This window comes from Mus caroli, unplaced genomic scaffold, assembly GCF_978045245.1.
Source record: "Mus caroli unplaced genomic scaffold, Mus_caroli_1 scaffold_15, whole genome shotgun sequence".
NCBI classification, from domain to species: domain Eukaryota; kingdom Metazoa; phylum Chordata; class Mammalia; order Rodentia; family Muridae; genus Mus; species Mus caroli.
In genome coordinates this window covers 71,436,015-71,463,671 of record NW_028227270.1, presented here as the reverse complement: position 1 = coordinate 71,463,671, position 27,657 = coordinate 71,436,015, and the positions used below count along the sequence as shown (strand labels likewise).

The following is a 27,657-nucleotide window of genomic DNA, read 5'->3' as shown; positions in this document are numbered from 1 at the left end:
CCACTGGGCCATCCGAGCCCTTACGTCACCGAAGGGGGCGGATTCTGGGGAGCACGAGGAAAGGAGTCTCTTTATTTTGGTTCCGCTTCTTCACTTCCGCCTACTTGAACCGGAAATCAGGAACCACGCGGCAGAGTGTCTTTTTTGTAGGAATTACCGATTTTTATTTTTCTTTCTCACACTCTGTTAGTTTTACAACGTGGAGGAGAACTAACAGAACGTCAGTAAAAGCGAAGGCGGAGGAAATAAAGAGCCCTCTGGATCTGCGGGATAACGGAACCTTAGGAGATTGGGTTGGAAACCTTGTAGGAAGGAAAGGAAAATGCACTTGCCGGCACGTGTTATTAGACGTTAAGGGGTACGCCGGGCAAGAGCTGAGTCGGACCAGCGTCCTGAGGAAGAGTGTTTGCTCGTGAGAAGTGATGGGCTTAGCCTCTCCTCTCCTTCCTTAGGGGCTTCTCGGAGAGAGAAGGCAGGGTTGGAAGGATGGGGCGGTGGCTGCCAAGAAGGGGTACACTGTAGGTTTTTTCCCAGACTGCTGGCCTTTGCTTTGGGCTTCTGCCGCTATTTAGTGATCTCGCTTGGAAGGAGACAGCCAACTTTTGAGAAAGGTTTGAGTGAGAGCTGAACATCTGCCAAGAGCTAAACGAGATGGAGCGACCTCTGGAAAACGTTTCCAGCAATCTTGGTAGGACAGTGTTAACAATTCCGGGTTCCGAAATTAGACTTCATTATAATCCTTGCTGTCACCACTACTGTTTTCTAAGTGGCACTGGGAAAAGCCGTAACCGCTCCTACTCCCCTGACCGATGAGATCCACTCAGACTGCTTTGAACAATACAGGCACACAGTGGGGAAACATATTTTAGGTATAACATAAGTTGCCCTCTTTGTGATTTAACAGCGCTTAGGGGACACTTGTATTTTGCCATGCTATTGTAATTGCAGACTTTGTTATGACTGGAGTTCCAGGATGAAGGTATTTTTATCCGTTAGCTTACTATTTTTGCCAGTATATGTTAAGGTAAAAATGTAGAAATGAATCGGGGGGCAGTATTTCGAATAAAAAAACAATAAGGGTAAGATATAATAGCTGTGGTTGTTGGGAGAAGATATGTGGATGTGCTGCACTTAGGTGCAGTTGCAAAGTGTGTTCATTGAGAATGTGGATGGAGGGCCTTTGTAAAATCTCCACTGATAAAATCTGAAAGCAATACATATGAAGAGACATAGCTTCATAAGATGAAGTTGACACAGAAGTTTCAGGGGAAAGAGTTGTGTTAAATTTCTGGAAAACTACTAAATTGTTTTTCTGTCCAAAATTAACTTTTCCAGATAGATGTCCAACATCCATGAAAGCCAACAGAGAAATGAAGCGCCTCTTTGTAGGTGGACTTGGACAGGGCATTTCTGAGACAGACCTACAAAGTCAGTTCAGCAGATTTGGAGAAGTTTCTGACGTGGAGATCATCACTCGGAAAGATGACCAAGGTAAATCTATAACACGAGTTAGTTAAAGACAGACAACGTCAATGATATTACAGGGGAAGCAGCCCCAGGGCTGAATGTTAGTGCTAAACATCATGTATGGCATCCTGGAATTATTTCATATGAAAATTAATTTTGAAACCAGAAAAAGTATAAAACATTTGAATTTCTAAAACATCTGTACTTTGAATTTTCGGAGTCAACATTCTAACATCGTCTTATTAAGTAGAGTGTCATTAACAATCAGGATGTCTGAACTGATTACGCACTAATATACTATTAAGAGGTGTCTGAACTGATTACTTCAGGGTTTTTTTTTACTCATTTTGAAATATTTTGATCATGTTTATAAAAATGCAGACTTTAGTCAGTGAGGTAAAAAATATTTTCTTTCAAAGAATAAATATCTATGAACGCACTTTTTGAGCTTGGATAGCTTCTTAAGGCTGGATGTGGTGTTTCATATTTTTTGATTAGAACTCGAGGGGCTGAGGCAGATGTATATTCAGGGCCAGTCTGGTCTACATAATGAGTTACAGGACAGCCAGTCCTATATAATAGAGAGACCCTGACTCAAAAAAAAAAAGTAAAGAGAGGGCTATTAAGATGTACATTGTTTTCTGGATAAGGATTTAAATCAACTTAATTTTTTTTTTTTCTTGGTAGGAAATTCACAGAAAGTCTTTGCGTATGTTAACATTCAAATAACAGAAGCGGACCTGAAGAAATGTAAGATCATCATGTATTTTTTTTATTCTAATGGTTAGTGTAGTTGTGTAACTTGAAATTACTTTGGTTCCATAGCTAAGCCTTGCTAGTCACTTAGAAGTTTTGTAGATGGACAACCATGATCAAGAGAATTTATCAAGCCCTTTATCTCGGGTTTCAGATGTGTTTGTGACAGAAGGTATGGTATCACACATTGGCACTTTGCTCAGAAACTAGTGTTTTCAAACAATTTGAACAAAGGACCAAACTGTCTATAGAAATTGCCTATTACATTTATCCCACTTGTCATTAGGGCATATCTTTCCTCCGTCTCTTTGTTTTTTGGGCAGCCAATCCTATGTCAGTAAGACCTGTTATAAAAGGTCCTTGAATATGACCAAGGTCATTAGAATATGACCTTGCCAGAGCATATCTTTGAAACTGTGGTATTCTTATTATAAGATTAGTAAAGATAAGGCTAAATACTAGCTTTCAGTGCCTAAAAAGGTGGAGATGATTTATCGTTCAGTCGATGCAGTTAAAGTATTGCAGTCTCTTGGAAGTCAAAAAAAGAAATAGTGAAGGGCAGGTGCCACTGGGAGAGGACAGTCAGCCTTTGATCATTTCATTTGTGAAGAGATTATCCTTGCTGAGAGTATATATGAGGTAGAAGGTACAGTGCCTTACCTAATAATGCTATTATAAGGAGTAACTTCAATAATCCATAGTACATAGTAAAATATCTCCTGCTTGGAAAGTTTTGTTAGTGCTTACAGTAAGGAAGCTGACAATAGTTATCAGAAAATCAACTACTAGGGCACAACAGTTGAAGCATAGCGCCGTCACTAGCCAATGTGTGCCTGCTTTGCAGTGATAATTGGATTGAGGAGAATAATTAAAATGCTACAAGATCCCAAAATGTGCACTAGTTCACCCTGAAAAGATTTAATTGATTATTTGCCATGTGGAAAATAAAGTAGTGAATAATTATTTACCAGAAGTTCCTAAAATGAGTCTATAAACAAATTGCACATAAGGTTTGCTTTATAGTTTCTGCATAATTTTCTGTTAGTGTTCAAGTGACTGAGAAATAGGGATCATAAGAACCTGGGGCTGCAGGGATGACTCAGTAGTCTAGAATGCCTGCTACTGCTGCAGCGGGCCCAAGTTCAGTTCCTAATATCCACATGGGTGGATTACAGTGACAGATTCCAGGGCATCTGATGCCCTCTTTAGCCTCCATGGGCACCCACACACAAACGTGCATTCTAACATTGGAATATACACACTCAAGCATGAAATAAAAATAAGCTTATTTATTTATTTGTCTTTCTTTGACATGTAGGTGTCTCTGTAACAAATAAGCCTATTTTTCCCAGTACTAAGTAATTAGAGAGAAAAAAAAAACCTTGTTGAAATAGTTTTGCATTGAAATAAACTTTGTTAATTCTTTACCTTATAGGTATGTCTATTTTAAACAAAACAAAATGGAAAGGTGGAACACTACAAATTCAGCTAGCTAAAGAAAGCTTTTTACACAGGTAAGGTTTGCCTCACATTTATTTAAACCCATTTCTTTGTAGTGTAATTGTTTTTATAAGTTTACCTGACTAATTTGAAATGATTGAGTAATATATTACTAGTTGTCATGATTTGCTTCTCAACTTGATACAACCTAGAATAAGCTGGGAAGAGAATTCTAATGTGTATTATTATTATTATCTGTGTTTGGTTGGCTTGTGGTTGTTTGTGGCAGATGGTTTTGATTCCTTCATTGATGTGGGCAGCCTGAGCCTGAAAGTGGATGGTGCCATGTCCTAGTTTGAAGCCTTTGATTGTATGAGAGTAGAGAGGGAAGTGAGGACTATGCGTGCATTCATTTATTCTGTTTCTTCTCATTGCTGTGGATGTGGTTACTGCCTTGACTACTCTGCAGTGAACTATAATGAACAGAACCCAGAGTCAGGATCTTAATCATTTCTCCCCTGGGCTGCTTTTTACATGGGACATTTTATCACAGCAACAGAAATGTTAGTATATATGTATATGTTTATTATTCCTTTCTCATACAATCTTAGGCTTCCCCTCTTTTGTAACAACTACCTGCATGATATCGGAAATGGCTGATTTCTGTGTCTCTTTACTAAAAGTCATTTAAACTCTACCTCTTGCTATCTGTAGATGATCTGTGAGGATGTCTTATAAGTGTGAAAGTGTTTTTCAGGGTTTTTGTCAAAAAGTATAGTTTCCCATATCTTAGAGTTAAGTTATTACAGATGATACTAAATTACATATGTTGATTTTGACCATTAAATGTGCCATGCAAAGAAAGAGAAAGAAGGTATATACATAAGAGACTGTCTTACAGCTGGGCGTGGTGGCGCACACCTTTAATCCCAGCACTTGGGAGGCAGAGGCAGGTGGATTTCTGAGTTTGAGGCCAGCCTGGTCTACAAAGTGAGTTCCAGGACAGCCAGGGCTACACAGAGAAACCCTGTCTCGAAAAACCAAAAAAAAAAAAAAAAAAAAAGAGACTGTCTTAGTGTTGTTGTTACTAAGCAGTGATTGCATTTGGGAGTCCCTCAGGCAGGCAAGCACAGTGCTGGCACAGTAGCTGAAAGCTTATGTCTGATTCACAGCCACGAGAAAGAGAGACAGCTAACTGAGAATAGCCGGAACTTTTGAAACCTCAAGCACCTCCTTCAGCAAGGCCACACCTTCTAACCTAACCAAACAGTTCAACTGGGGACCAAGTGTTCAAATAAATGAGCCTATGGGGACATTCCCAGAGACATAAGACTAATTCTGCATACGATTTCATAACAAGATTGCATAAAACTAATTCTATATGTGATTTCATAGCAAGATTGTATAAGAACCATTAGAGCTTTCGTAGTCAGAAAGCTGATTTTTCAGAGGGATTAGATTAGATGCATTTGGGAATTTTCAAAATGGAAAACATTTAAGAATACAGTGTAAGAAAGGGTTGGATATGTAGTCATGACAGATTGCTTAGCATACATGATATCCTGGAATTGACACTATCCTGGCATTAAAAAAAAAAAGTATATCAGTGTAGCTCACGGTTTGTGATCTCTTATCTACCATGAAGAAGTTTGAGGCACCTCCTGTAGCAGAGCACAGGAGGGGGAGGGATATTATTTAGATTACAATTTACATTTTTGTGAATAATATGGAAGCTGATGTAGCCAAGTGTTAACAAAATGTGGCATTAAAGAAATACTTGGTTTGCTTCACTTTTCAATATTTTCTAGTCATTCTACAATAAAAATGTTTTGTATGTTTAGAAAATAGTATAAGTAATTATTCTTTTAAAGAAGTATTTTAGCTGCGCAGTGGTAGCATACACGCTTTAATCCCAGCACTCAGGCAGAGGCAGAGGCAGGTGGATCTTTGTGAATTTGAGGCCATCGTGGTCGACAGAGAAAGTTCCAGAACAGCCAGGGCCACACAGTGAAACCTTGCTTGGAAAAACAAATAGGCAAACAAAAGAATATTTTATTTTATTTTGTTCTTTTAATACTGTAAAGATGTTTGGTGTTCACTTAGGGTTACCTGAATGGCATACCTAAACATTTTCATAGCTGATTTGTTTTTACTTCTACTCACTTCAGATTGGCCCAAGAAAGAGAAGAAGCAAAAGCAAAGAAAGAAAAATCAACCACAGGCAACAGCACCTTATTGGAAAAGATGGGAGGAGTGGATTTCCATATGAAGGCTGTGCCTGGGACAGAGGTGCCAGGACATCAAGTGAGTCTCCTTAAGTAGACTGCGCCAGTCGTGTCTCCTGAGACCTCGTATTTGTAGTTGGGACAGCCAACGCAGATGCTTTTTCTCCACTTTGGAGCAGTCGGCCTATAGGTTGGGGGTTTTATTAGATTTTCATTTTCAGCCTGCGTTGTAAGTATTCAGTCAGCACAATTCCCCCACCATTTTGTATATAGAGAAATCCAAATTAGGTGGAGACTCTTTCTAAGGACATAGGTGTTTGATGGACAGACAGGACCCAAGTTTGCTATTTATTTTCTCACTTGCTTCAGCACTATTTGTTTTTATTGTTACTGTTTTAGGATTTCATACATGCATATGATATATTTTGATCAAATCCATTTCCTTTTCCTTCCTCTCTAATTTCTCTGTATTCCCAGCACTACTTTTCCTCCCAACTTCTCGCTCTCTCTCTCGCTCTCTCACTCTCTCCTCTCTTGCTCTCTCTCGCTCTCTCTCAACTCACTGACTCCACTTAGTACTAATCTGTATGTACATAGGTTCAGGACCATCTACTAGAGCCTTTGAGTTGCCAGTTCCAAAGGAAACTTAACTCTTCTCTCCCAGGAGCTATCAGTTGCCAGTAGCTCTCGGCATGGGTGGGACTTCTAGAGGGCTTATCCCATCTGTGCTGGGCTTTTGGCTGGCTTGATGGTGTTATATCAGCCGAGGATGGCCTTGAACTTTTGATCCTCCTGACTACCTCTTACCTAACAACCTCTTAGGTGCTGGGATTACAGGTGTGTCCCAACCATATCCGGTTCATAAGGTTCTGGGATAGAAGTCAGGGCTTCAAGCATGCTAGCCAAACACCTTACCAACTTGGGTAAATATGAGGCTGTGGTTGCATTTTTAATAGCTGTATATGTGTATGTGTAATGTACTATCTATGATATAGTTGGAATTTTCTTTGTTTTTGTTTCCTTATACTTTTCTTCTTTAATACCTTTTACTATCAGAAAACTAAGTTCCACTGTAATAGTAGTCCATTGTGAGCTCAACATTTAAAAAAGTTACATTTATGTATTACTTTGCTTATATTTGTGATAATCATAAGTCCTCTCTCTTTTTTTTTCCCCCTTATCTTTTAGAATTGGGTTGTGAGTAAGTTTGGAAGAGTCTTACCTGTTCTTCACCTTAAGAATCAACAAAAACATAAAATATCCTTTGGTTGGCATTTCACAGTAACTATTATTTCCCAGAGTGATGGTGGAATAGAATAGCTTTAGAATTTTACTGCGTCTATCAATAAAGTTTTAATTGTTTCAGCATATTTTTACCTTTCTCTGCAAGGTTAGCGCTAAGTCATCTGCATGTAGAAAGCACAGTGAGAATAATGGGTGATATGAAGTTTTATGTAGTTGGGTGATACAAATTATGAATGCCAAGGAAACATTGTCATTTGTTAATACAAAAATCTATGATAAGCTGGCCATGGTGGTGAATACCTTTAATCCCAGCGCTTGGGAAGCTGAGGCAGACAGATCTCTTTGAGTTTAAGTCTACTCTGCTTTACATGGCAAGTTCCAGGCCAACTGGGACTATGAACTAAGATCCTGTCTCAAAAAACAAAATCTTACTATATAGGGATTTACAAGGCATTGCTAATGAAGTAATTCGAGAATAAAAAACGAGGCCATTGTTAAAGAAAACTTAGGAGAAATGGATAGAAAACTGATGGTGTAAATTAGTTCTAAAAAGAAGATACTAGGTACAAATAGGCTGGCTGATAAGCAAGAAATAGTGTATGGCAAAATAATATGGAATCCAAAGTGAGAAAATTCTAATGTCTGTTCCACAAGGTCCGTTATCTGAGACTTTGAAAACCTGGCCAGAGGGTATGTATGTACCAAAGAGATTGCTGTAATGTTTATACTTCTCTCATCTGATAGTGGTGGTGCTTGATTTTAGCTTTGGATATGTTACAGTTCACTTTCATAAAGCCTAGAGGCTTACCATGTGGGATGCTCATTTGTTTGATGGGAAATTGAAGGAAGATAGAATAAAGGGCTTATTCAAGGTTAAACAGCTTTCCTGTTTCATAAGATTGGTAGGTCTCCCTAACACCTGCTGCTCTTGCTTTGTCCTTGACTGAGTAACATTATGAAATATGATCCATCAAAATACTGCCACAATATAAAAAAGATTCCAGAGAATTTGACAGAAACCACTCCCATAACTGAACTCACTTGGGAATTGGAAGGAGGCAATGACCCTATGAGTAAGAAACGTCGAGGAGAGTTCTCTGACTTTCATATCCCTCCTCAAAAGGTCAAGAAAGTGCAGAAGAGCGATGATCCCAGGGAGTCCAAGGTTTCTAATATTGGTCTAAGGACTAATCAGGTAATGGAGAGGAACAAATCAACACATCCTGTGACTGCACACGGGACAGCCCCTAGTACTGTGAATCCTTCTAAACCACTCCTTGTGTCCACTTCTGGTACTCAGAAACCTAAACATGTGGTTTTTCATAATTCTGACTTTGAAATTATCTGGAATAAAAGTAGCATGTCTGATGATGACATTGACTCGGAAGATGAATTAAAAGTGATGGTTGCAAAAGAAGAAAACAGAGAGAAACCTGGGCATTCCTCAGTCAATGACTCTGAACATGATACTTTTGAAGTTGTTAGGGATGATTTCAAATCAAATATTCACAGACTTTCTTCTTCAGCAAGCTTAGGAAATAACCATGAATATGATTCAAGTGATACAGATGAAATTATTGCAATGAAAAAAAACAATGCTAAGGTCAAAAACAGTGCAGAATTTTCACAACCAGAAAGGACTGTAAGCAAGAAAAGTTCTTTCCAAAAGATAGAACCTTCTAATGACTGTATAAAAGTACAAGGAACTAACAGCAACAAAAAATCAGCCCCGTGTCATGGAGTAAAGTTTGTAAATCCCAAATTTCCACCTGACTCCAGTGGCAGTGACAGTGAAGAGTCCGAAGAAGATGAAGAATATAAAGCCTTGATGGAAAACTGTCCCCGTGTGAGTCTCACTTTGGCTGACTTGGAGCAGTTGGCTGGCAGTCATCGGAAGTTTCCAGGAAAAGACAGTGAGACTAATGGTCCACAAAATGACAGTCACTGCAAATTTGACACAACCTCCAAGAATCCCAAGACTTCTGGTGACCTGTACAATGGCAGACAACAGTGCATTCTTCCTGAGGAGATTGTGGCCTCCCTTTTAGAGGACGAGAACACTTACAGCAAACAAAAATCGGAGGAAGATATCTTAAAGCCAAAATTCCAAGCCTTCAAGGGAATAGGCTGTCTCTATGCAAAGGAGTCAGTGGACAAAGCTTTGAAAGAGAATATTGCCTTTAATACTGTGGGTGGGCCTCACAGTTCCTTAAAACATGAAGATCACAATAGAAGTTTGATGGAAAATGGATTTAAGTGTGTTAATGGCTCATCAAGCAAACTAACTTCATGCCAACCTGCAAAGAAGGTGAATCACCCAAACCACATTCAGCCTCCAAAAAGACAGTGTACTTTTGAGAACCAGAACCATAAAGCAATGTCCTCTACTAGTTGTGACAAGGGAAGTACAAATCCTCTCCCATGTCCGTTGCCATTGAAAGCTAAAACATCCCTACATCTTAGTGCCAACAGTCACAAGGTAGACTCTGATGGAGACGCTTGCCATTTGTCTGAAAGTAGAAAAGCTTTAAAGAAAGAGAGGAGCAATTTAAGCAACCTTGAATCTCTTGAGAAATCATCAAAGGTGTCTCCCAGGGAAGACCCTCAGAAAAGCCCAGCTGGTTTCTCACTTTCTGATGGTAATGCATCCTGTATAAATGCTAAGGATAAACAAGTTGAAGACAACCAGAAGCGATTGGCAGCCTTGGCAGCGTGGCAGAAAGCCAGAGAAGTACAGAAAAAACTGGTGCATAGTGCACTGGCAAATTTGGTGAGTGCATTTTCATTCTATGGATCTAATAAGAGTGTTCTCAAGGTCCAGGTTTTTCTTGTCGTGTAGGTGGGTGGAGCTCATTGTCCTCGTCACAGTCACTACTTTTCACCTGTGCTATTGAGTCTATACTAAACAGTTGCAGTTATCTATAATTTATCACCTCATTAAGAAACTAATTTGTGCCGGGCATGGTAGCAACGCCTTTAATCCCAGCACTTGGGAGGCAGAGGCAGGTGGACAGCCTGGTCTACAGAGTGAGTTCCAGGACAGTCAGGGCTACACAGAGAAACCCTGTCTTGAAAAAACCAAAAAAAAAAAAAAAAAAAGAAACTAATTTGTATAGTGATTACAGCAAGAATAGTATAAACCTTGATGGCATTTACTGTAGTGAGTCTTTGTTCATTCCTCCAGCAGCACAGAATAATGGTTAAGTACTGAGACCAATGCAGCTATTGATGCGTTGTATGGCAAGCAGGCAGTCACAGTCTCTTAGAACACCAAAGTAGTTAGGTAGCCTCAACCCATACAGAGTAACATGAAGGGATTAGAAGGAATTAGATTGATATGGGTAGGCAGCAAGGGAGAGGAAAGATCTTACTAAAAAAGGAACCATTTGTCTAAATTGTTTCAGTGACACTAGTGTTTATAGTGTCAAGGCAAAAGATGAAGCAGCAATAATTGGAAAGGATGGGTTATTCAGATACTGCAAGGAGTGGGACTTTTTTTCTAAAGCTGTGAAAAACTAAGAACTTTAATGAAGGCATTGAAGATTAGTTGTGTAAATTTTGAAATGAGAATTATCACATTACAATATATAGATCATCCAGCCCTAATAGTTTAATACATAACAAACACTGTCTGAGACCTACAGTGTCTAAATCTTTATAGATAAAGTTTGTTTTAAGAGATCCTTCAGGCCATGGCTTAAAAAATAAATATAATGGGGTCAGATCTGGAAGCAAAGAGAACCTTTCAGATGTCAAGGTCCACAACCATGGCAGTGGTGGTTCTTAAAAATACTGAGGTCAAGTTAATAGAATTTGGTTGTTACTGGATACAGAGAGAAAGGAGGCCTAAGGCTGTTTTGGAAACATAGCAGATGATAATGTTATTCCCTGAAGAAAGAAAGGAAGGATAGGAGTTGGGAGGAGAAGATGGTGGATATGGACATAGATATACAGTTGGCTGTCATGAAATGTAATGCTGCTTGTGTTTCACTAGGATGGTCATCCAGAGGACAAAAAAACACACATTGTCTTTGCTTCTGATAATGAAAGTGAAACGGAAGAGACATCCACTCAGGAGCAAAGCTGTCCAGAAAAGGAGCTGATAAAAGTAAGGCCTTCCAAACATTAATCTACTTTGTAGAATCCCTCTGTTTTGTTTTTCTTTTTGTGATGAGGATGCTGTGTAGCCCAGGCTGCCTTTAAACTTTGAAAACTTCTGTATCCATCTGGTACTACAGTGTGTACCTAACCAAGAGCTCCACACAACTACTACATGTGTAAAATCCTAGGGTGAGAACCAGAGTTGCCCAATCTATAATACCCTGAGATGTCGGGGCTCTTGGAGATTTTCTCACCCGTGAACCTGTTTGTTACCTCATATGTAAACTCACATCAGTATTCATGCTAGACTATAAGAAGTGTCCTTGCATATAATAATTAATTCCTTTAATCAAAGTGGCAATAGGGGATTTTCATTAATAGTGGATTAATGATCCAGGAATCCAGTTAACTACTCCTGAGTTGAGAGTTTCATCTGGCCCACCACATATTTGTTCCTCTGGATGCATTTGGGTTGTTGGTTTTTAAGTGTGGAGTAAGAACTTTATGAAGAAAATGGTGATTGCCTGCCTTGGTTAATGCCCATCACTGTTTTTATCTGCATAGCAGGAATCTGTGAGTAAATCGTCTGGGAAACTGTTTGACAGCAGCGATGATGAAGAATCAGATCCCAAGGAGGACAGCACCAGGTTCAGCATTAAACCTCAGTTTGAGGGCAGAGCTGGCCAGAAGGTTAGCCACAACCAATACAGCTTTGAGAACTTTGGTTCTCTAGTACTTGTCTGTTTCTGTCAGTTATGGGTAGCAACTTATGAAGTTGATGTGTGTAAAGTACAGGGTCTTTCTTCAATATTTACTACTAAGTCAAAGACTGAAGCAAATGTCACATTAGTAGTCATTAAAATTGATTCACTGGTTGTCAGTTTTAAACTTAGCATGTAATCTAGGTAACACATTTACAGTGTTAAGAAATATCAGAGTCTGTAATCACTTTAGCTCTATATTTTTTGTTACATGTTAAGACTAAAAATAGAAACAGTTGCAGCAGGTCTAAGTTTTGAAGTTAATCCTAAAATCTAGCTTAAGAAAGGGTAGTTCTAGGGTGGGGTCTTTATTGTGGGAATGAATTCTCTCTTACCCCTTACTGGTTCATAGGCAATGCATTTATGCATAGGATAATACGACTTTCAGGGTGTGAGGAGGTACACTTAAGAGACTTTTTTAAAATGTGCTTATGACAATGCTTTTTTCTGTGTAGCTTATGGATCTGCAGTCTCAGTTTGGAAATGATGAGAGATTCCGCATGGACTCTAGATTTTTAGAGAGTGACAGTGAGGACGAAAAGAAAGGTAACTATTTCATTGTTCAAACAGTGTTAAAGCTAGTGATGTAAGAAGTCACCTGGGGTTTCTTCTTCACATAACACAGGAAGAAACTGTACCCTAAAATAAATGGAATTGAATTTGTAGTAGTCAGATGTTTATTAATGATCATTAAGTTTCTTTATATATATTTTTAGTATAACTTAATTATACTAAATTAGAAAGCACAGCAGATGTCTAATTTACATTTAATAGTAAGGGCCTTTGTCTTCCTCTGGTGAATGCCCTGGGTGCTTGTTTTGGGATGGGTTGGTTGGTTTTAGAATGCTGGTTCATTTGTTGTTCCCACTATGCATAGGGTTCCCACTATGCAGTGGCCATGCTGGTATCAAACTTGTGATCCTCCTGCCTCAGACTCCTGCTTAGATTACAGCATGCACCATAACTCCCAGCTAGATGCTTTTATTTTCTTAACATATATTATCTCATAGTGAGATTATGTCATAGTGAGAGTGTGTGTGTGATCACACTTGTGCCACACTGTGCATGTGGAAGTCAGAGGGAAAACTTACTGGTGTTGGTTCTTTTACTCTTACTATGTTTATTCTGGGCCCCAAATCAAGTTGCTAGTCTTGGAGGCAGGCACCTTCATCCTCTCAACCATCTTGCCAGCCTAGTTTTGTTTTGTTTTTTTTGTTTTTGTTTTTGTTTTTGTTTTTCTAATCCATTTTCTTGCATTCATTCTTATTTGGGTGTCCCTAACAGTAAAGATGTCATTAGAAGTATCCTAATTCTACTTCCTGGAGATTTGTCACAGTAGTAAGTCCAAATGTATCCATAAGCTGTGCCCTCACTTGGCCACCATGAGTGAGTCTCCCTTCCCTGGGCACTTCCCATTCCCTTCACAATCACAGAACTTGAGTCTTTGTGAGCTTTGTGTTTCTCTGTTTTTTGAGTAAATCTGATGTGCACCTCTTTTGTGTTTTGTTTTAAAGCATTTCTTTGTCCAGATGAATAGTCACGTTTTGAACCTCAGAAAATGTGCAGGCTTTTCTGTAGAGAACATAAATCAGATTAATAATTCTAGATTCTGTTTTAGTAATTTCCTGCCCTAATCTGAAAGAGTCTTGACAGTTTTAACTTTTTTTTTTTTAAGATTTATTTTATTTATATGAGTACACTGTTGCAGTCTTCAGACACACCAGAAGAGGGCATCAGATCCCATCTACAGATGGTTGTGAGCCACCATGTGGTTGCTGTGAATTGAACTCAGGACCTCTGGAAGAGCAGTCAGTGCTCTTAATCGCTGAGCCATCTCTCCATCCCCCAGTTTTAACTTTTTATGCTGCTTTTAACTAAACTAGCTGTTGAACTTTGGTTCTCTAGTATTTGTTTCTGTCAGTTATGGGTAGCAACTTATGGAGTTGATGTGTGTAAAGTACAGGGTCTTTCTTCAATATTTACTACTAAGTCAAAGACTGAAGCAAATGTCACATTAATAGTCATTAAAATTGATTCACTGGTTGTCAGTTTTAAACTTAGCATGTAATCTAGGTAACACATTTACAGTGTTAAGAAATATCAGAGTCTGTAATCATTTTAGCTCTATATTTTTTTGTTAAATGTGTGTGTATTATATTTTTTAGTCTTTATAATATTTAGACTTGCCACCAAAGACATTATTAAATTTAGATTTTATTTTCTCAGTTGCAAATAGAAGTTGGGTATTTCATTTGTTAGTCATGTGATTTCTAAGTTTTTGTGGCAAGAAGTCTTCGAGAGAGGTACATTAACAAGTACAAGGTCAAACTTGTCATTCAGTGTACTTTTGAGTGTGTTTGGATGCATGCCTGACTGAGAAGTCTCGAGCAGTGCTTGTCAACAGGTTACTAGTTATTCTTCTTCCCCAGAGCTAAATGAACATAAAGTGAATGAAGACGAGCTTGCTGCAGAAAAAAAGAAAACCCTGAATGTTGTGCAAAGTGTTTTGAACATCAATGTGAACAACCCTACGAACAAAGGATCGGTGGCTGCTAAGAAATTTAAGTATGGCCTACGGCATGTCGCATTCATGATGTTTTTGCCATAAATGTCTCGTGAACTTAATTTAAAACTAATGTTTTGTGTTGTTTTGTTCTTGAGATGATAGTGGTCTAACCTAGGGCCTTGTATTTCCTAGTCAGTTGCTTTTCCCCTGAGCTATACCCCCAGCCCAGCTGAGTCCTTCATAAACTACTGAAGAGAGCAGTTGTTGACATGTCAGACTTCAAAAAGTTCTTTTCTTTAACCCGGTTATTCACTGTAAGACATTTTCAATCCAAGTGTGGCAGTTACCAGCTTTATTTCTTCGCAGTATTTGGGAGGCTAAGACAGACTGATCTTTTGAGTTCAAGGCGAGCTTGTTCTACAGAGCAAGTTCCAGGACAGCCAAAGCTCTACAGATACACCTTGTCTCACAAAGCAACCAAATTTAAAAAAAAAGAAAGGAAGGAAGGGAGGGAGAGGGGAAGGGAGAGGGAGAGAGAAAACTAATTCTAAGTAGTTTGTGTATACCATTCATGATGTCATGGCAGCATTGCTTTACTGGTTAACCAGTTGGAAGTGACTTTAGATATTAACTATCCAATTATTAAGCTGTACAAATATTATTATGGGCATTTTCAAATGAGTACTTTAAAGACATTAGTTTCAGTACTCAACCTGTAGATCATAACCCCTTTGGTGGGTCACATATCAGATATCCTGCATACCAGATATTTACATTATGATTCATAATAGTAACAAAATTAGCTATAAAGTAGCAACGAAATAGTTCTATGGTTGGGGTCACCACAACATGAGGAACTTTTTTTTTTAATATTTATTTATTATATGTAAGTACACTGTAGCTGTCTTCAGACATTCCAGAAAAAGAGAGTCAGATCTCATCACAGATGGTTGTGAGCCACCATGTGGTTGCTGGGATCTGAACTCAGGACCTTCGGAAAAGCAGTTGGTGCTCTCAACCACAGAGCCATCTCACTAGCCCCGAGGAACTATCTTAAAAGGTGACAGCATTAGGAAGGTTGGACCACTGGATTAGTGTAACTTTTAGATCCCATGGATCCAGCTTCTAATTGGTTGTCAGCGTGTGATTAGTTTTCTCTTCTGTACCTCATGTAAACTTGTCTTACCCTTTGAGATTTATTTTCTGCAAGCTGGGGAAAGCATAGGTACTTCATCTATATATGCCTCTATTTGTTCAAAACACTTTTTCCCTTATATATAGTTATATATGGTTTGGAACCGCTCAGAGTGGTCCCAAATACCTTGCCATCTCTGCATGAGTTCTGAGATTACAAGTGTGTACCCATGACATCCAGCTTTAAGGTGATTTGCTTAAATGTGTGCGCGTGCATGTGTGTGCACAGTAATCAGAAGGTAGTTTTTGATTCCCTTTTCCTTCCCACCATGTGGCTTAAACTCAGGTCATCATAGTAGTAGGTACCGTGTAAGACAATTTTTTTTTCTTTAATTTTAATTATTATTGGTTTTGAGACTGGGTCCCTATGTAGTCCTGACTGGCTCAGAATTCACAGAAATATGCCTGCCTCTGCCTCCTGAGTACTGTTGGGGTTAAAGATGTGTATCACCACTCCTGGGTGTAATTTTTAAGGTTAAAAGGGATCCAAGAATACTCAAATAGATTTAAATGTTTATAACAAGATGATAATTCTTTTTGATGACCATTTAGCCTTTTTTTTTTTTTTTTTTTTTTTTTTTTTTGCCCGTCTTAGTTTACTTGCAAGTTGCTGGCACAAAATAATCCTAGTAAAAGTTGCTTAAGGGAAAAGTGGATTATGCCAATTCAACTTGAGATCGCAATCAATCATGGTAGAAAAATCAGAGGCAGAAGTTTGAGGAACTGGCTGACTCACCCATAGTCAGAAACAGAGCAATGAGTGCTGCACTCTTTCAGTCAGCTAACGTTCTCCACTCTGTAGGGTGTGGTGGTGTCCACACGAGTGAGTCTCTCACCCAATTAATGTAATCAAAATAATTGTCCCCTAACATGCCCACAGCTCAGTCTAATTTATAGACATTCCTTCCCTGAGACTCTCTGAAGGTGATTTCACATTGTGTCAAGCTAACAATTAAAACTAACCCTAACAGCTCCTAAATTATTAATTATAGTGACAATTTATGAATTGCCATTAATGTTTCAATTCGTGTCTTCCAATCTTTATTTGTTCTATACAGGGATATCGTACATTATGACCCAACAAAGCATGACCATGCCATTTATGAAAGAAAACAAGAAGATAAAGAAAAAGAAAGGTAAATTGGAGACTGTTTTCCATTCAAAGTCTACTTAAGCTGCTGAGTAATTTAATAAGCTATATAGTAACTCTTTTTAAATAAGTGAATTTCCTTTGCTATGTGAAAGTCTTTATCAAAGAATTTTGTTTTATTTTTACACTGAAGTCTGTAGATTTTTCTATAAGGGAGTAATTATTAATGAAATAAGGCTTTGCAGGTCAGATAGGCTCTGTTATAAATATTTCTCTTTACTTTGGTAGTAGAAAAGCATGTAGACATTGAAATTTGTGTCATATGTGTGTAACTTATGTGTATGGGTTTCCTGCCTGCAGTACATCTATGCATCATATGCACACCTGGTGCCTGTGAAGCCAGAAGAGAGTGTTGGGTCCCAGGAACTGAAGTTACAGACAAACTGAAGTTTACAGACAGGGTGAGCTGGCGTGTGGATGCTGGGAATTGAACCTAAGTCCTCTGGAGGAATAGTCAATTCCCTTATCAGCTGCGCCAGCTCACATAGATAATTTTTGCATGATGTGATTTTTTTTCATCAATTACCCCAGCCTATCAAAGCCATTCTTGGCAACAGGAGAGATGGTTCAGGGTTTTAGAGCACTTGTTGCTCTTTCCAATGCACCAGGTTTGATTCCCACAAGGCAGCTCATTACTGTCTGTAACTCTAGTTCCAGGGTACACTGTGCTGTCTTTTGATGTTTGCACTTAGGAACTTTGTTTGTTTGTTTGTTTTTCCAGACAGGGTTTCTCTGTGTAGCCCTGGGTGTCCTGGAACTCACTGTGTAGACCAGGTTGGCCTTAAACTCAGAAATCCACCTGCCTCTGCCTCCTAAGTGCTGGAATTAAAGGCGTGCACCACCACTGCCCAGCTTAGGAACCATTTGTTAAATTTCATGTCATTTGCCTTTTGAAGATTTAAGAATTATCAAACCCATGACTGGTGCCTGTAAAAAGAAAGAAAAGAAAAACCCTCTCCCTTTTATTTTTACTCTTCCTCTTAACATTTCACTGTAACAAGAAAAGAAAAAACCAGAAAATATCTCTAGTGGTTTGGCTGTCTCTTCAGCTAGATTTCCATGCTATTTAGGTTTGTGCTCTATTTTCTACATTACCACAGGTATCAGTGTTTCTAGAATTCCTCCTCTAATTCCCAATACAATTTCCCTCACTTTACCAGCCCTTACCTATCACTTTCTTAAAGGCCATGTGGTTTCAACTAACAGCTTCAAGACCTTTCAGGGTTTTGCCATGACCCTGGTCTTAGAAATTACATGCTAGTGATAGCAAAGTTGAGTCTGTGCTCCAGGAATGGAAAATTTACTTCCAACTCTTAAAAATAGTAAGGACAAATTTAAAAGTTACCATATGGTAGTTCAGCTAGTGTGGGCCAAGGTGATGATCCCTCCAAGGTAACGGTGTCTTTCTTCTAGACATAATTGGACTAATAGACATGAATTCAAAGTGTGTGGCAACACTCACAATGCCGTCACCAGTTCAAGTCAGATGGTGTCCCAGCCCTGAGAGGGAGATGTGGGCATGAACTGCCACCCCTAACCAAGTAGCTATCTGCAGTTGATACCTGTTAACCAAGGAAAAATCCATTTTCTCCAATGGTGTCTCACTGGGTATATTAACCACACTTCAGGGCAGACCCCATATCCAAGAGTAGTTGGCCAACACAAAACAAACTCAATAGTATTTTTTGTAGACTTTGTTTTTTGTGTGTGTTTTGGATGTGTGGGGTTTTTTTTTATTTTTTATGTTCTTGTTTGCTTAAAGAGAAAAGGAGTATAAAGTTGGGTGGGGAGAAACTTAAGAATTGGGGAAAACGAAAACATGATCAGAATATATTTATGAAAAAATTTTTTTTCGCTAGGCACGCCTTAAATCTCAGCACTTGGGAGGCAAAGGCAGTTGGATCTATGTGAGTCCAAAGTCAGAGCAGCTACACAGAGAAACCCTGTCTTGAAAAAAACCAAAGACCCAAAAATAACCAAATATTTTTTTTTCTTAAAAGATTTATTTATTATATGTAAGTACAGTGTAGCTGTCTTCAGACACCCCAGAAGAAGGCATCAGATCTCGTTATGGATGGTTGTGAGCCATCATGTGGTTGCTGGGATTTCAACTCACGACCTTTGGAAGAGCAGTTGACGCTCTTAGTATTCTCATGTTCATTTTTATTTTATATAGTACATTAAGAATTTTTGCTTTTTCTTATATATACTATATGGAATAGATTCTTACCTGGTAAACATTTTACTCTATTAGCTAAAACCTAAATATTGTAAACATGTTGTATCTAAGATCAAACAAAATATATTCATTTCTAAAATATAGAAATTATGACAATCTAAAAATATTTGCAAAAGATAATAATAGACTTATCAAACTTACAATTCACCTTTAAAAGATTTTTAGTTGATTTCTTCTCCATTGATGTAATAAAAATTGCAGAAGTATAAAACTAAAATAACCGCAGAAGCCACCTGGATTAACACATTCATTTTGCAGATGAGAATACACTCATGAAAGCTGAATGATAATGTAGTCCCTACATTTCAGTTTACGGAGCGAGAGGAAAGTGCTCGCGTGTAGTATCTGCATCTACCAGAGGTGACGTGTGTAAAAGAAAAATCCTTCTGCTCAAGATTGAAGGATAAGTTACAAGTGTTTAAGTAGTTTACCCTTCCTGATGTTGAGACTTTTCAGAGCTTGTCTTTGTTATGTTCATGTCCATATGTCATTTCAGTAAGGCAAAACGGAAGAAGAAAAAGGAAGAAGCTGAGAAGCTGCCTGAGGTATCCCAAGACATGTATTATAACATTGCTACGGATTTGAAAGAAATATTCCAAAGTATGAACAACACAGATGAAAAGGAAGAAGATGCGCCCAGGACTGAGGCTGGTGCTAGAGAGGGGACTGGAAAAATCAGGAACGCCGAGACACTGGCACGTGGGCCCGAGCAAACCACTGGCTTTACATTCTCTTTTTTTGATTCAGCCACTAAAGATGAAAAGGATGGTATGTTTTTTTTCTACTTTTTTATTTCAGGCAATTTCTTTTTTCTTTTTTAGATTTATTTATTTATTATATGTAAGTATACTGTAGCTGTCTTCAGACACTCCAGAAGAGGGCGTCAGATCTCATTACAGATGGTTGTGAGCCACCATGTGGTTGCTGGGATTTGAACTCCGGACCTTTGGAAGAGCAGTCGGGTGCTCTTACCCACTGAGCCATCTCACCAGCCCTATTTCAGGCAATTTCAACTTGGTTAAACTTACAGTAAATTAATGGATTTTGTGTTGCCTCAGTAAAGGATCCTTTGTCCAGTCTGCATAAACAGTATTAGAATCAGTGTGTCTTTATTATAAATGTGATGTTCCTACAAGTGTGAAAAGCTGTTTTTGCATTAGAAGCAGCAGACTGCTCAGGCTAGCTGCTGTATGAGTGGAGGCTAGACATTAATGCCACAGGTTCCTTGTTTACATAGAAACAGTCAGGAACAAGAAAACTACATTTAAATCATGGTTCTTTTTTTTTTTTTTTTTTGGTTTTTCGAGACAGGGTTTCTCTGTGTAGCCCTGGCTGTCCTGGCACTCACTTTGTAGACCAGGGTGGCCTCGAACTCAGAAATCCGCCTGCCTCTGCCTCCCGAGTGCTGGGATTAAAGGCATGCGCCACCACGCCCGGCTACATCATGGTTCTTATTTCAGCTGGAAATGTTGGGGCCTACAAGAAGGAAGAAAAAGATAGCCTTTTTGGTTTTATACAATTACACCATGCCATCAATATGCCATTTATTTCAAAGCTTATTTTAGATTTGACACAATGTAGAGAAAAGTGTAAAAGCAACTCCTACAATTTTATATCCAATTTCAGGATATCCACCCCTAACAAGTTCCATATATTTAAAAATTTTTTAAATGTAAAATCTTCCCATTTTCTTTCTTTAAAATTTGAGAGAGAGAGAGAGAGAGAGAGAGAGAGAGAGAGAGAGAGAGAGAGAGAGAGAGAGAGAGAGAGAGAGAGAAAGTGAGTCTCTAAATGCCCTCTAGGGCTAGAATAGGGGGTAGGATCCCTTGGAGCAGGAGTTACAGGCAGCTATAGCTGTGAACTGTCTGATATGGGAGCTGCATACCAAATTCAGGTCTTCTTAAAGATCAGAAAGTGCTCTTAAACACTAAGCCATCTCTCTAGCCTTTCTTTTTTCCTTTGAAGACAGGGTCTTACTGTGTATCCCAGGGTACCACGGAACTTAATATGTAGCTCAAACTTAGGTTTTTTTTTTTTTTTTCTCAGCCTCTTGAGTGCCAAGATAATAAATGTGTGCCACACCTGATTAAGACTTCGTTTAGAAGACTGTTCCTTACCTGTATTCAAGATGTATGTCCAACATTGTGGGAGTTTCCTATAAAGGGCAAGATGACTATCTAGCATCAGATGTACACAGCTAACTTCAGTGATGTGCTTCAAAGATGCACATTTAAAACAGAGTGCATGGGGCTGGGAGGTAACCCAGCAGTTAGGAACATGTTTTATTCTTGCAGACTACCTAGGTTTGGTTCCAGCACCCACATTAGGTTGCTCATGACCTCCTGTAACTCCATCTCCGAGGGGATCCAATTCTTTAGCTCTGAGCGCATGTATTCTCACTGGCACATGTACAAATTTAATACAGTTTAAAAGCACTATGTGTTTACAGATACATGCCTACTTTCAGCACTGGACTACTCCTAAAATAGCTACAGAAACCATAGTAGCTTTTCCAAAACATAAATGAGATGTACGCTGTGTTCTACTTGATGTTTTTCTGTGCAGTTAGTTTGACTGACAACTAAATGGAATATGAACTCAAATACTCTAACTGTGAGAGCCAAGTGTGAGAAGTAAAGTGGGCCTATGTTTAGGTTTTTTTTTTTTTTTTTTTTTTTTTTAAGAAGCTGGAAACTTGGAAACTCATGAGTGATCATGCAGACAAATCTCACTGCAGTTCTAGAAAGCAGTTTTGAGAGTCAAAAACATAAACATAAGTTCCTTTTTTTGTAGGCCTCTTTTTCTCTCTCTCTTTTTTTTTTTTGTTTTTGTTTTTGTTTTTTCGAGTCAGGGTTTCTCTGTGTAGTCCTGGCTGGCCTGGAACTCGCTCTGTAGACGAGGCTGGTCTCGAACTCAGAAATCCGCCTGCCTCTGCCTTCCAAGTGCTGGGATTAAAGGCACGAGCCACCACGCCCGGCTTTGTTTTTTTTTTTATTTAATGTTTTTTTGAGACAGGGTCTTTACATAGCTCTGGTTGTTCTGGAACTCATTATGTAGACCACTCTGGCCTCAAACTCACAGAGATTCACTTGACTGTGCCTCCCAAGTGCTAAGACTAAAGGTGTATGCCCCCATGCCTGGCACTATAGACTTCTTTTAACAGCACTTAGGCAGTGGTTACCTGTTCTTTGAAAATTATATTACTCATCTATAAACCTTTAGCTTTTAGCTCTTTTTATAATTTTATATTCCTCATCTGATGACTCTAAACAGTAGCTTTTAGTATTTTAAAATTGAAAAAGATAAGCTGGGCATGGTGGCGCATGCCTTTAATCTCAGCACTGGGGAGGCAGAGGCAGGTGGATTTCTGTGTTCGAGGCCAGCCTGGTCTATAGAGTGAGGTCCAGGACAGCCAGGGCTACACAGAGAAACCCTGTCTCGAAAAAAAAAAAAAAATTGAAAAAGATAATGTTACTTATTTTAGGAAGTACATCCATAGGTCAGTGGTAGCATATTTGCCTCTCATTTGGATTTGAACTCCAAAATTGGAGGAAAAAAAGTGATGGTATCTGGTTTTAACATATTAGAAATTTAGTCATGTTCACATAGTACAGGTAATCATTTTACTGTGTTTATAAATACATGGTTGCTCAGCCATAATTGCATTGCCTTTTATTGTCATAATAATATAGCCACCTATAGAATCGAACTAGTGAAACATGGGAAGATAGTCTGTCCAAACGATCCCCGATTCCAAGACAGTAGTTCAGAAGAAGAGGATATTGCTGAAGAAGCAGATCACAGCAAGCCAAGCCCTGGGTAAGCTGTTTATGTGTAAGCATGTGTCGTGGTTTATAAAGTTAGACTCAGGCATGCTTCAGCAGCATTATGCAAGTATCTGGAACAAATTTTATCAGTTTCTGTTCAGAATTCTTTTTTTTTTTTTTTAAGATTTACTTATTTTATGTATATAAGTTTACGATAGCTGTCTTCAAACAGACCAGAAGAGGGCATCAGATCCCATTACAGATGGTTGTGAGCCACCATGTGGTTGCTAGGACTTCTTGAAGAGCAGTCAGTGCTCTTAACTGCTGAGCCATCTCTCCAGCCCTTAACCTTTTTTTTTTTAACAGTGATTTTCATATGGCAACTGGTGGCAGGTGAAGTGTGTGCCAGCAGTAAGGCCGATGGTAACACTCCTGGTTTGGAAATCAGATGCTCCAGCTGAGTTAGGTGCCAGCTTGAGAACACTGGCAAACAGGGTAACAGTGGGAATGAGTATTGACATCTAGAGTGCATACTTAATTCCTCAATATCAAAACTTTAGATGGAGGAGGGGGTGTGGTCATTTTATAACATGAGCAAAGTGCAGAGCAACTTTTTAAAAGGAACATTTTACAATTTCACTATTATTTTTCCTGTTTTTATTTTGCTTGTTGCTTGGGTTTCTTGTTTTTGTTTTAGACCAAGCTTATATTGCCTAAACTTCTCTTGATCTCGTTATACAGCTAAGGCTGCCTGGAATTCCTCATCTTTCTGCCTCCGCTTTCCAAATTATAAACACACAGTCACACCAGCTGTAATAATTTCTTCTTAAATATTGAAAGTAATTTCTGCCCTTTCTCCCTCGTGTTTTCAGAGAAGCGGTTCCTGAGAACGAGGCCATTAGATTTTTCTTTTTCTCTGAGAATGACGACAGACTTCGTGGTAGGTCCATTCTTCCATTCAGTGGTGTGGGACGAGGAGTAGTGCAACTCTTACGTACTCTGTACTTCACACAGTAGCTACGTCTAGAAATCTTGGCCACTTCTGTAATGTGATTTATTCCCATCCATTATTAAGTGCATTCTGAGGGCCAAGTGTGCCTCTGCTACCATGTTCATTGCTTGTTCCTTATTATAATCAACCACATCTTATTTTGGTATAAGGACTTGCTTAGAAGCTAAAATACAAGAGTGTTCACTGCCTTAGAAGTCTACATGAAATCTCTAAGGCTGATGAAGAACTAATCAGATTGTTCATTTTATTAGTAAGTATGTGGCTACCTCATGCTTCTGTTTTTCCCGTAGGTTCTAACTTATTCTGGAGTGGTGTGGGAGGTAGTATTAGCAGAAATTCTTGGGAAGCCCGAACAAGTAGTCTCCTTTTGGTAAGTTACGTTTCTCCATATTGATTTCCTCCAAATCAAGATATGGCATTAGTGTTACTCTTCCCTAGTATAACAACAATAAGAAATAAGATATCATATTATAAAATGATAACAGCTGAGAACATGACTTAACTCTTAGAATTACACTACTAAAAAGAACTTAGAGCTTGTTTATTTCAACTATGACATGTTCTGTCTGAAAAATTAGATGCTGTGGATAGATTTTTTTTATTTTGAATGGGGAGCTTATTAAGTATATAGAAAGCCTTTAAGGAAGGAAGGAAGGAAGGAAGGAAGGGAGGATGGATGGACAGATAGACTTGACTGACTTAATTCATCAAATCATGTACTCAAAACTTTGCAGCAGAAACGGAGTAGAAGGGACCTTTACGGTAGTCAGCTGGAGTTCTCAGTTAACTCTTCTGTCCATACCTGAGCCTCCCATAGCTAAGCTTCCAGCTTCTCTTCCCCACTACAGACACTTTATCCTAGAATAAACAGAGTAACATCTGTTGGAAATGGCTCACTTTCTCGATGTTCTCAAGGGCACAGTTTTACTCTTGAGCTGTCTTGATATTCCTTCCTCCCCGCCACACAGTCCATGAAGAAACCAGAAAAAATTAGATAACCTGATAGCAAAGTTCAAAGTTGCCTCAAGGAACTTGACTCCCCAATCAGCAGGAAGTAGTCTAACTGTAACATCAACCATCTCCCCTTCTATCCTTTTTTCTCTCCTATGTAGTGTTAGGGGGTCAAAAGGGTGGAAGAGGAGGTTGGGTGAAAAGGGAGAAGAAGGGTGGAAGGGGAAAAGAACCCACAAGGTAGCCAAGGTCTGACTATAGTCGGTGCATCCCAGAAGTGTTTGTAGAATGGGTTTCTACGACTTTAAGTATACTTTGTTTACTGTGCGAAATTTGTGTTTATTGTTGATAAAAGCTTCTTATTTTATGGTTTTTTAGGAATGTCGGAAAAAACATAAAGAAGCCAAAAGGAAGGTGAAAGCAAATTAACCATTGTCAGCTTTGGTTTTGGAATTGAATTGCAGACTGCTCACCAGCCCTTGAAAGAAATTAGCCCAGAAAAGCATTCACTGACAAAGAAGATATTTCATAGTAGAAAAATATTCAAACCTGGATGATAATTAATGTATCATTCTGATGACAATTTCTGTGGAATTCTTATACATTCCCTCCTTGGTGACTGTGCTAAAATTAACTGAGCCAGTTGTGACACACACATTGTAGCCTCAGCACTTTAGAAGGGGAAGTGGGAGGATCATTTGAGCCCAGAATTTGAGATCACACTGAGCAACACCCCACCTCAGAACAGCATCCATTCTTGTTCTTTACTCTGAAAAACTAGAGACTGTCTCCTGACAGGAGGCGTCCATGAAACCTTGTTTAATAAATGGTTTGATGTATTTGTTTAAATATTTCTGGCTATGCTAAATATTCTATACCTCTAATTTATCTTTTTAAACTCAAGTACAAATTAAATTTGAGTTCTGTATGTACAGATGTAAGTTTCTGATGTAATTTCTGAAGACAAAATAGAACTTTTTAATAAATGGTTCATAATATTTGTGTTTATTCCTGATTAAATACTCTTTACCTTCATTTTGTCTTTTATTTAAAAAAGAAAAAGATAAGTTACAACTTAATTTTGAGCTATGTACTTATATTTTGAAGACAAATTGCCCGAAATGTGGGATATTCAGACCAACGCCTAAGATTTCTGTGAGGACCAGGGAAGAAAGACAGTCCAGTGTGTTCTTGACCTTAGCCTCATCTATTATGGAGTTGGGCCTGTCCCAAAAGTCCAATTAGATATGCGGGTATGAAAAATACTAATTATCTAAAAGCCCACTTAGAGTCAGGAGTCAGATCCTAAGCCTAAGATAGGAGTGCAGGTTTGATATTTCACTAAATCTAGCCAAGATTCAACACAGACAGGCCTCCTATTAAAATGGACAGTATAAAAGGGTGTTAGTCCTAAGAGTCTTACTGGGCTATGATGTGCATCTTAGTCAGTGTAGTATTTATTCCTTGAGTACAGAAATCTATTGTGATCTGTTCTTGTGTTGTTAGCCATTATTTCTGCACTTCTTATGTCACACAGATGCTTGACTCCTATGGGGGGTTGTTGCTTTTAGTAAAATAATATACAGGAACTGGAGAGATGGAATCATTTGGACAAGTAAAATAGAGTACAAAGAACTAAGCAGTTGGAAGACCTGTTGTAGATTTCTGTTTCATGGATTTCAGACTTAGAGATTAAAAGCTATGTGGAAAGATACTTAAACCATATGTCATCATTTCTTAGCAAATAATCCTAGTAAAAGCCACAACTTTGTTCTCGTACGCCTCATTTGGTTAGGATTTCCTACTCTATATAGTCATTGGTGTGCATTAGCTGGGGATAGAGGTTCTGCTTGAATGCCTGGCCCACTCACTGTCTATCCAAGGGCTTCTTTAAAGTGTGGCAATTAGAAGCCAAGGGCAAGTGTTCCCAGAAGCAGGAAACATGGTTCCAGTCTCTGGAAGTCTGGGCCAAAAATAAACTCAGCCACTGGTTCCATTTTCTACAGGTTAAAACAGTGGGGAGAACAAATGAGCTTGTGTCCATACTTAAATGTGCCAAGGACTCCATTTCAAAGCATTGACAACTGGCCTTCCCCATTCCCAGTTCTCTGTCATGAGATGTAACATGAGCTGCTGCTTCCAATAGTCATCTCTACAGTTTGCCTATCTTAAACTCTGACTACTTGCATTTGCTGTCTTGTTTGGGGCTTTCTGCAGACTTGGCAAGCACTTTATCACTGAACTACATTCTCAGCCAGTTTTACCTGACTTGCTCCTTTTAAAAAAAAAAAAAAAATCCAAGTAGTATTTTGGCCACAGCCAACATCTTCCAGGATTCCTGGAACTGGCTCCAGGCTGGCCTCAAACTCGGAAGTTCTGCCTGCCTCTGCCTCCTGAGTATTGGAATTAAAGGTGTGCACCACCCAACCTTGAAAGGTTTTTGGGTTTTGTTTGTTTGGTTTTTTTCTTTTTTTTTTTTTTTTGGGGGGGGGGCGGGTCGAGACAGGGTTTCTCTGTATAGCCCTGGCTGTCCTGGAACTCACTTTGTAGACCAGGCTGGCCTTGAACTCAGAAATCCGCCTGCCTCTGCCTCCCGAGTGCTGGGACTAAAGGCGTGCGCCACCACACCCGGCTTTTTTTTTTTTTTTTTTTTTAATTTGAGACAGGGTTTTTTTGTGTAGCCCTGGCTGTCCTGGATCTCACTTTGTAGACCAGGCTGGCCTCGAACTCAGAAATCTACCTGCCTCTGCCTCCTCCTGAGTGCTGGGATTAAAGGCATGCACTACCACGCCCGGCGAAAGTTTTTTAATTACCTATTTTCTAGACGAACTGTTCCTTTACTT

The 27,657-nt window shown here is 38.9% G+C and overlaps 1 protein-coding gene across 3 annotated transcripts; it reads left to right on the top strand.

The window, feature by feature from the left end:
* Window positions 1-116: 116 nt before the first annotated feature.
* Nol8 (nucleolar protein 8) lies at window positions 117-26,688 on the top strand. 3 transcript variants are annotated; one of them, XM_085831100.1, is made up of 17 exons: window positions 117-688; window positions 1,340-1,491; window positions 2,155-2,217; window positions 3,659-3,737; window positions 5,832-5,967; window positions 7,077-7,147; window positions 8,088-9,903; window positions 11,128-11,241; window positions 11,799-11,924; window positions 12,451-12,541; window positions 14,425-14,560; window positions 16,754-16,831; window positions 19,581-19,852; window positions 22,777-22,903; window positions 23,724-23,791; window positions 24,154-24,233; window positions 25,193-26,688. In XM_085831100.1, exons 2-17 carry the CDS (start codon window positions 1,353-1,355, stop codon window positions 25,241-25,243), a joined length of 3,447 nt encoding a protein of 1,148 aa, XP_085687226.1. In that variant the 5' UTR covers window positions 117-688; window positions 1,340-1,352; the 3' UTR covers window positions 25,244-26,688. The 3 variants fall into 3 exon arrangements, with proteins under 3 accessions (XP_085687226.1, XP_085687225.1, XP_085687224.1); XM_085831099.1 differs by having other exon boundaries at window positions 1,336-1,491; window positions 11,802-11,924; window positions 25,193-26,687; XM_085831098.1 differs by having other exon boundaries at window positions 1,336-1,491; window positions 25,193-26,687.
* The last annotated feature ends 969 nt before the right edge of the window (window positions 26,689-27,657 follow it).

Excerpts from the sequence above, each read along its gene's own strand:
- Nol8 (XM_085831098.1), top strand. The coding sequence starts at position 652 with ATGGAGCGACCTCTGGAAAACGTTTCCAGCAATCTTG. Across the intron at positions 12,542-14,424 it reads CAGTGAGGACGAAAAGAAAG|AGCTAAATGAACATAAAGTG; the intron begins GTAACTATTTCA and ends CTTCTTCCCCAG. Across the intron at positions 19,853-22,776 it reads CACTAAAGATGAAAAGGATG|CCACCTATAGAATCGAACTA; the intron begins GTATGTTTTTTT and ends ATAATAATATAG.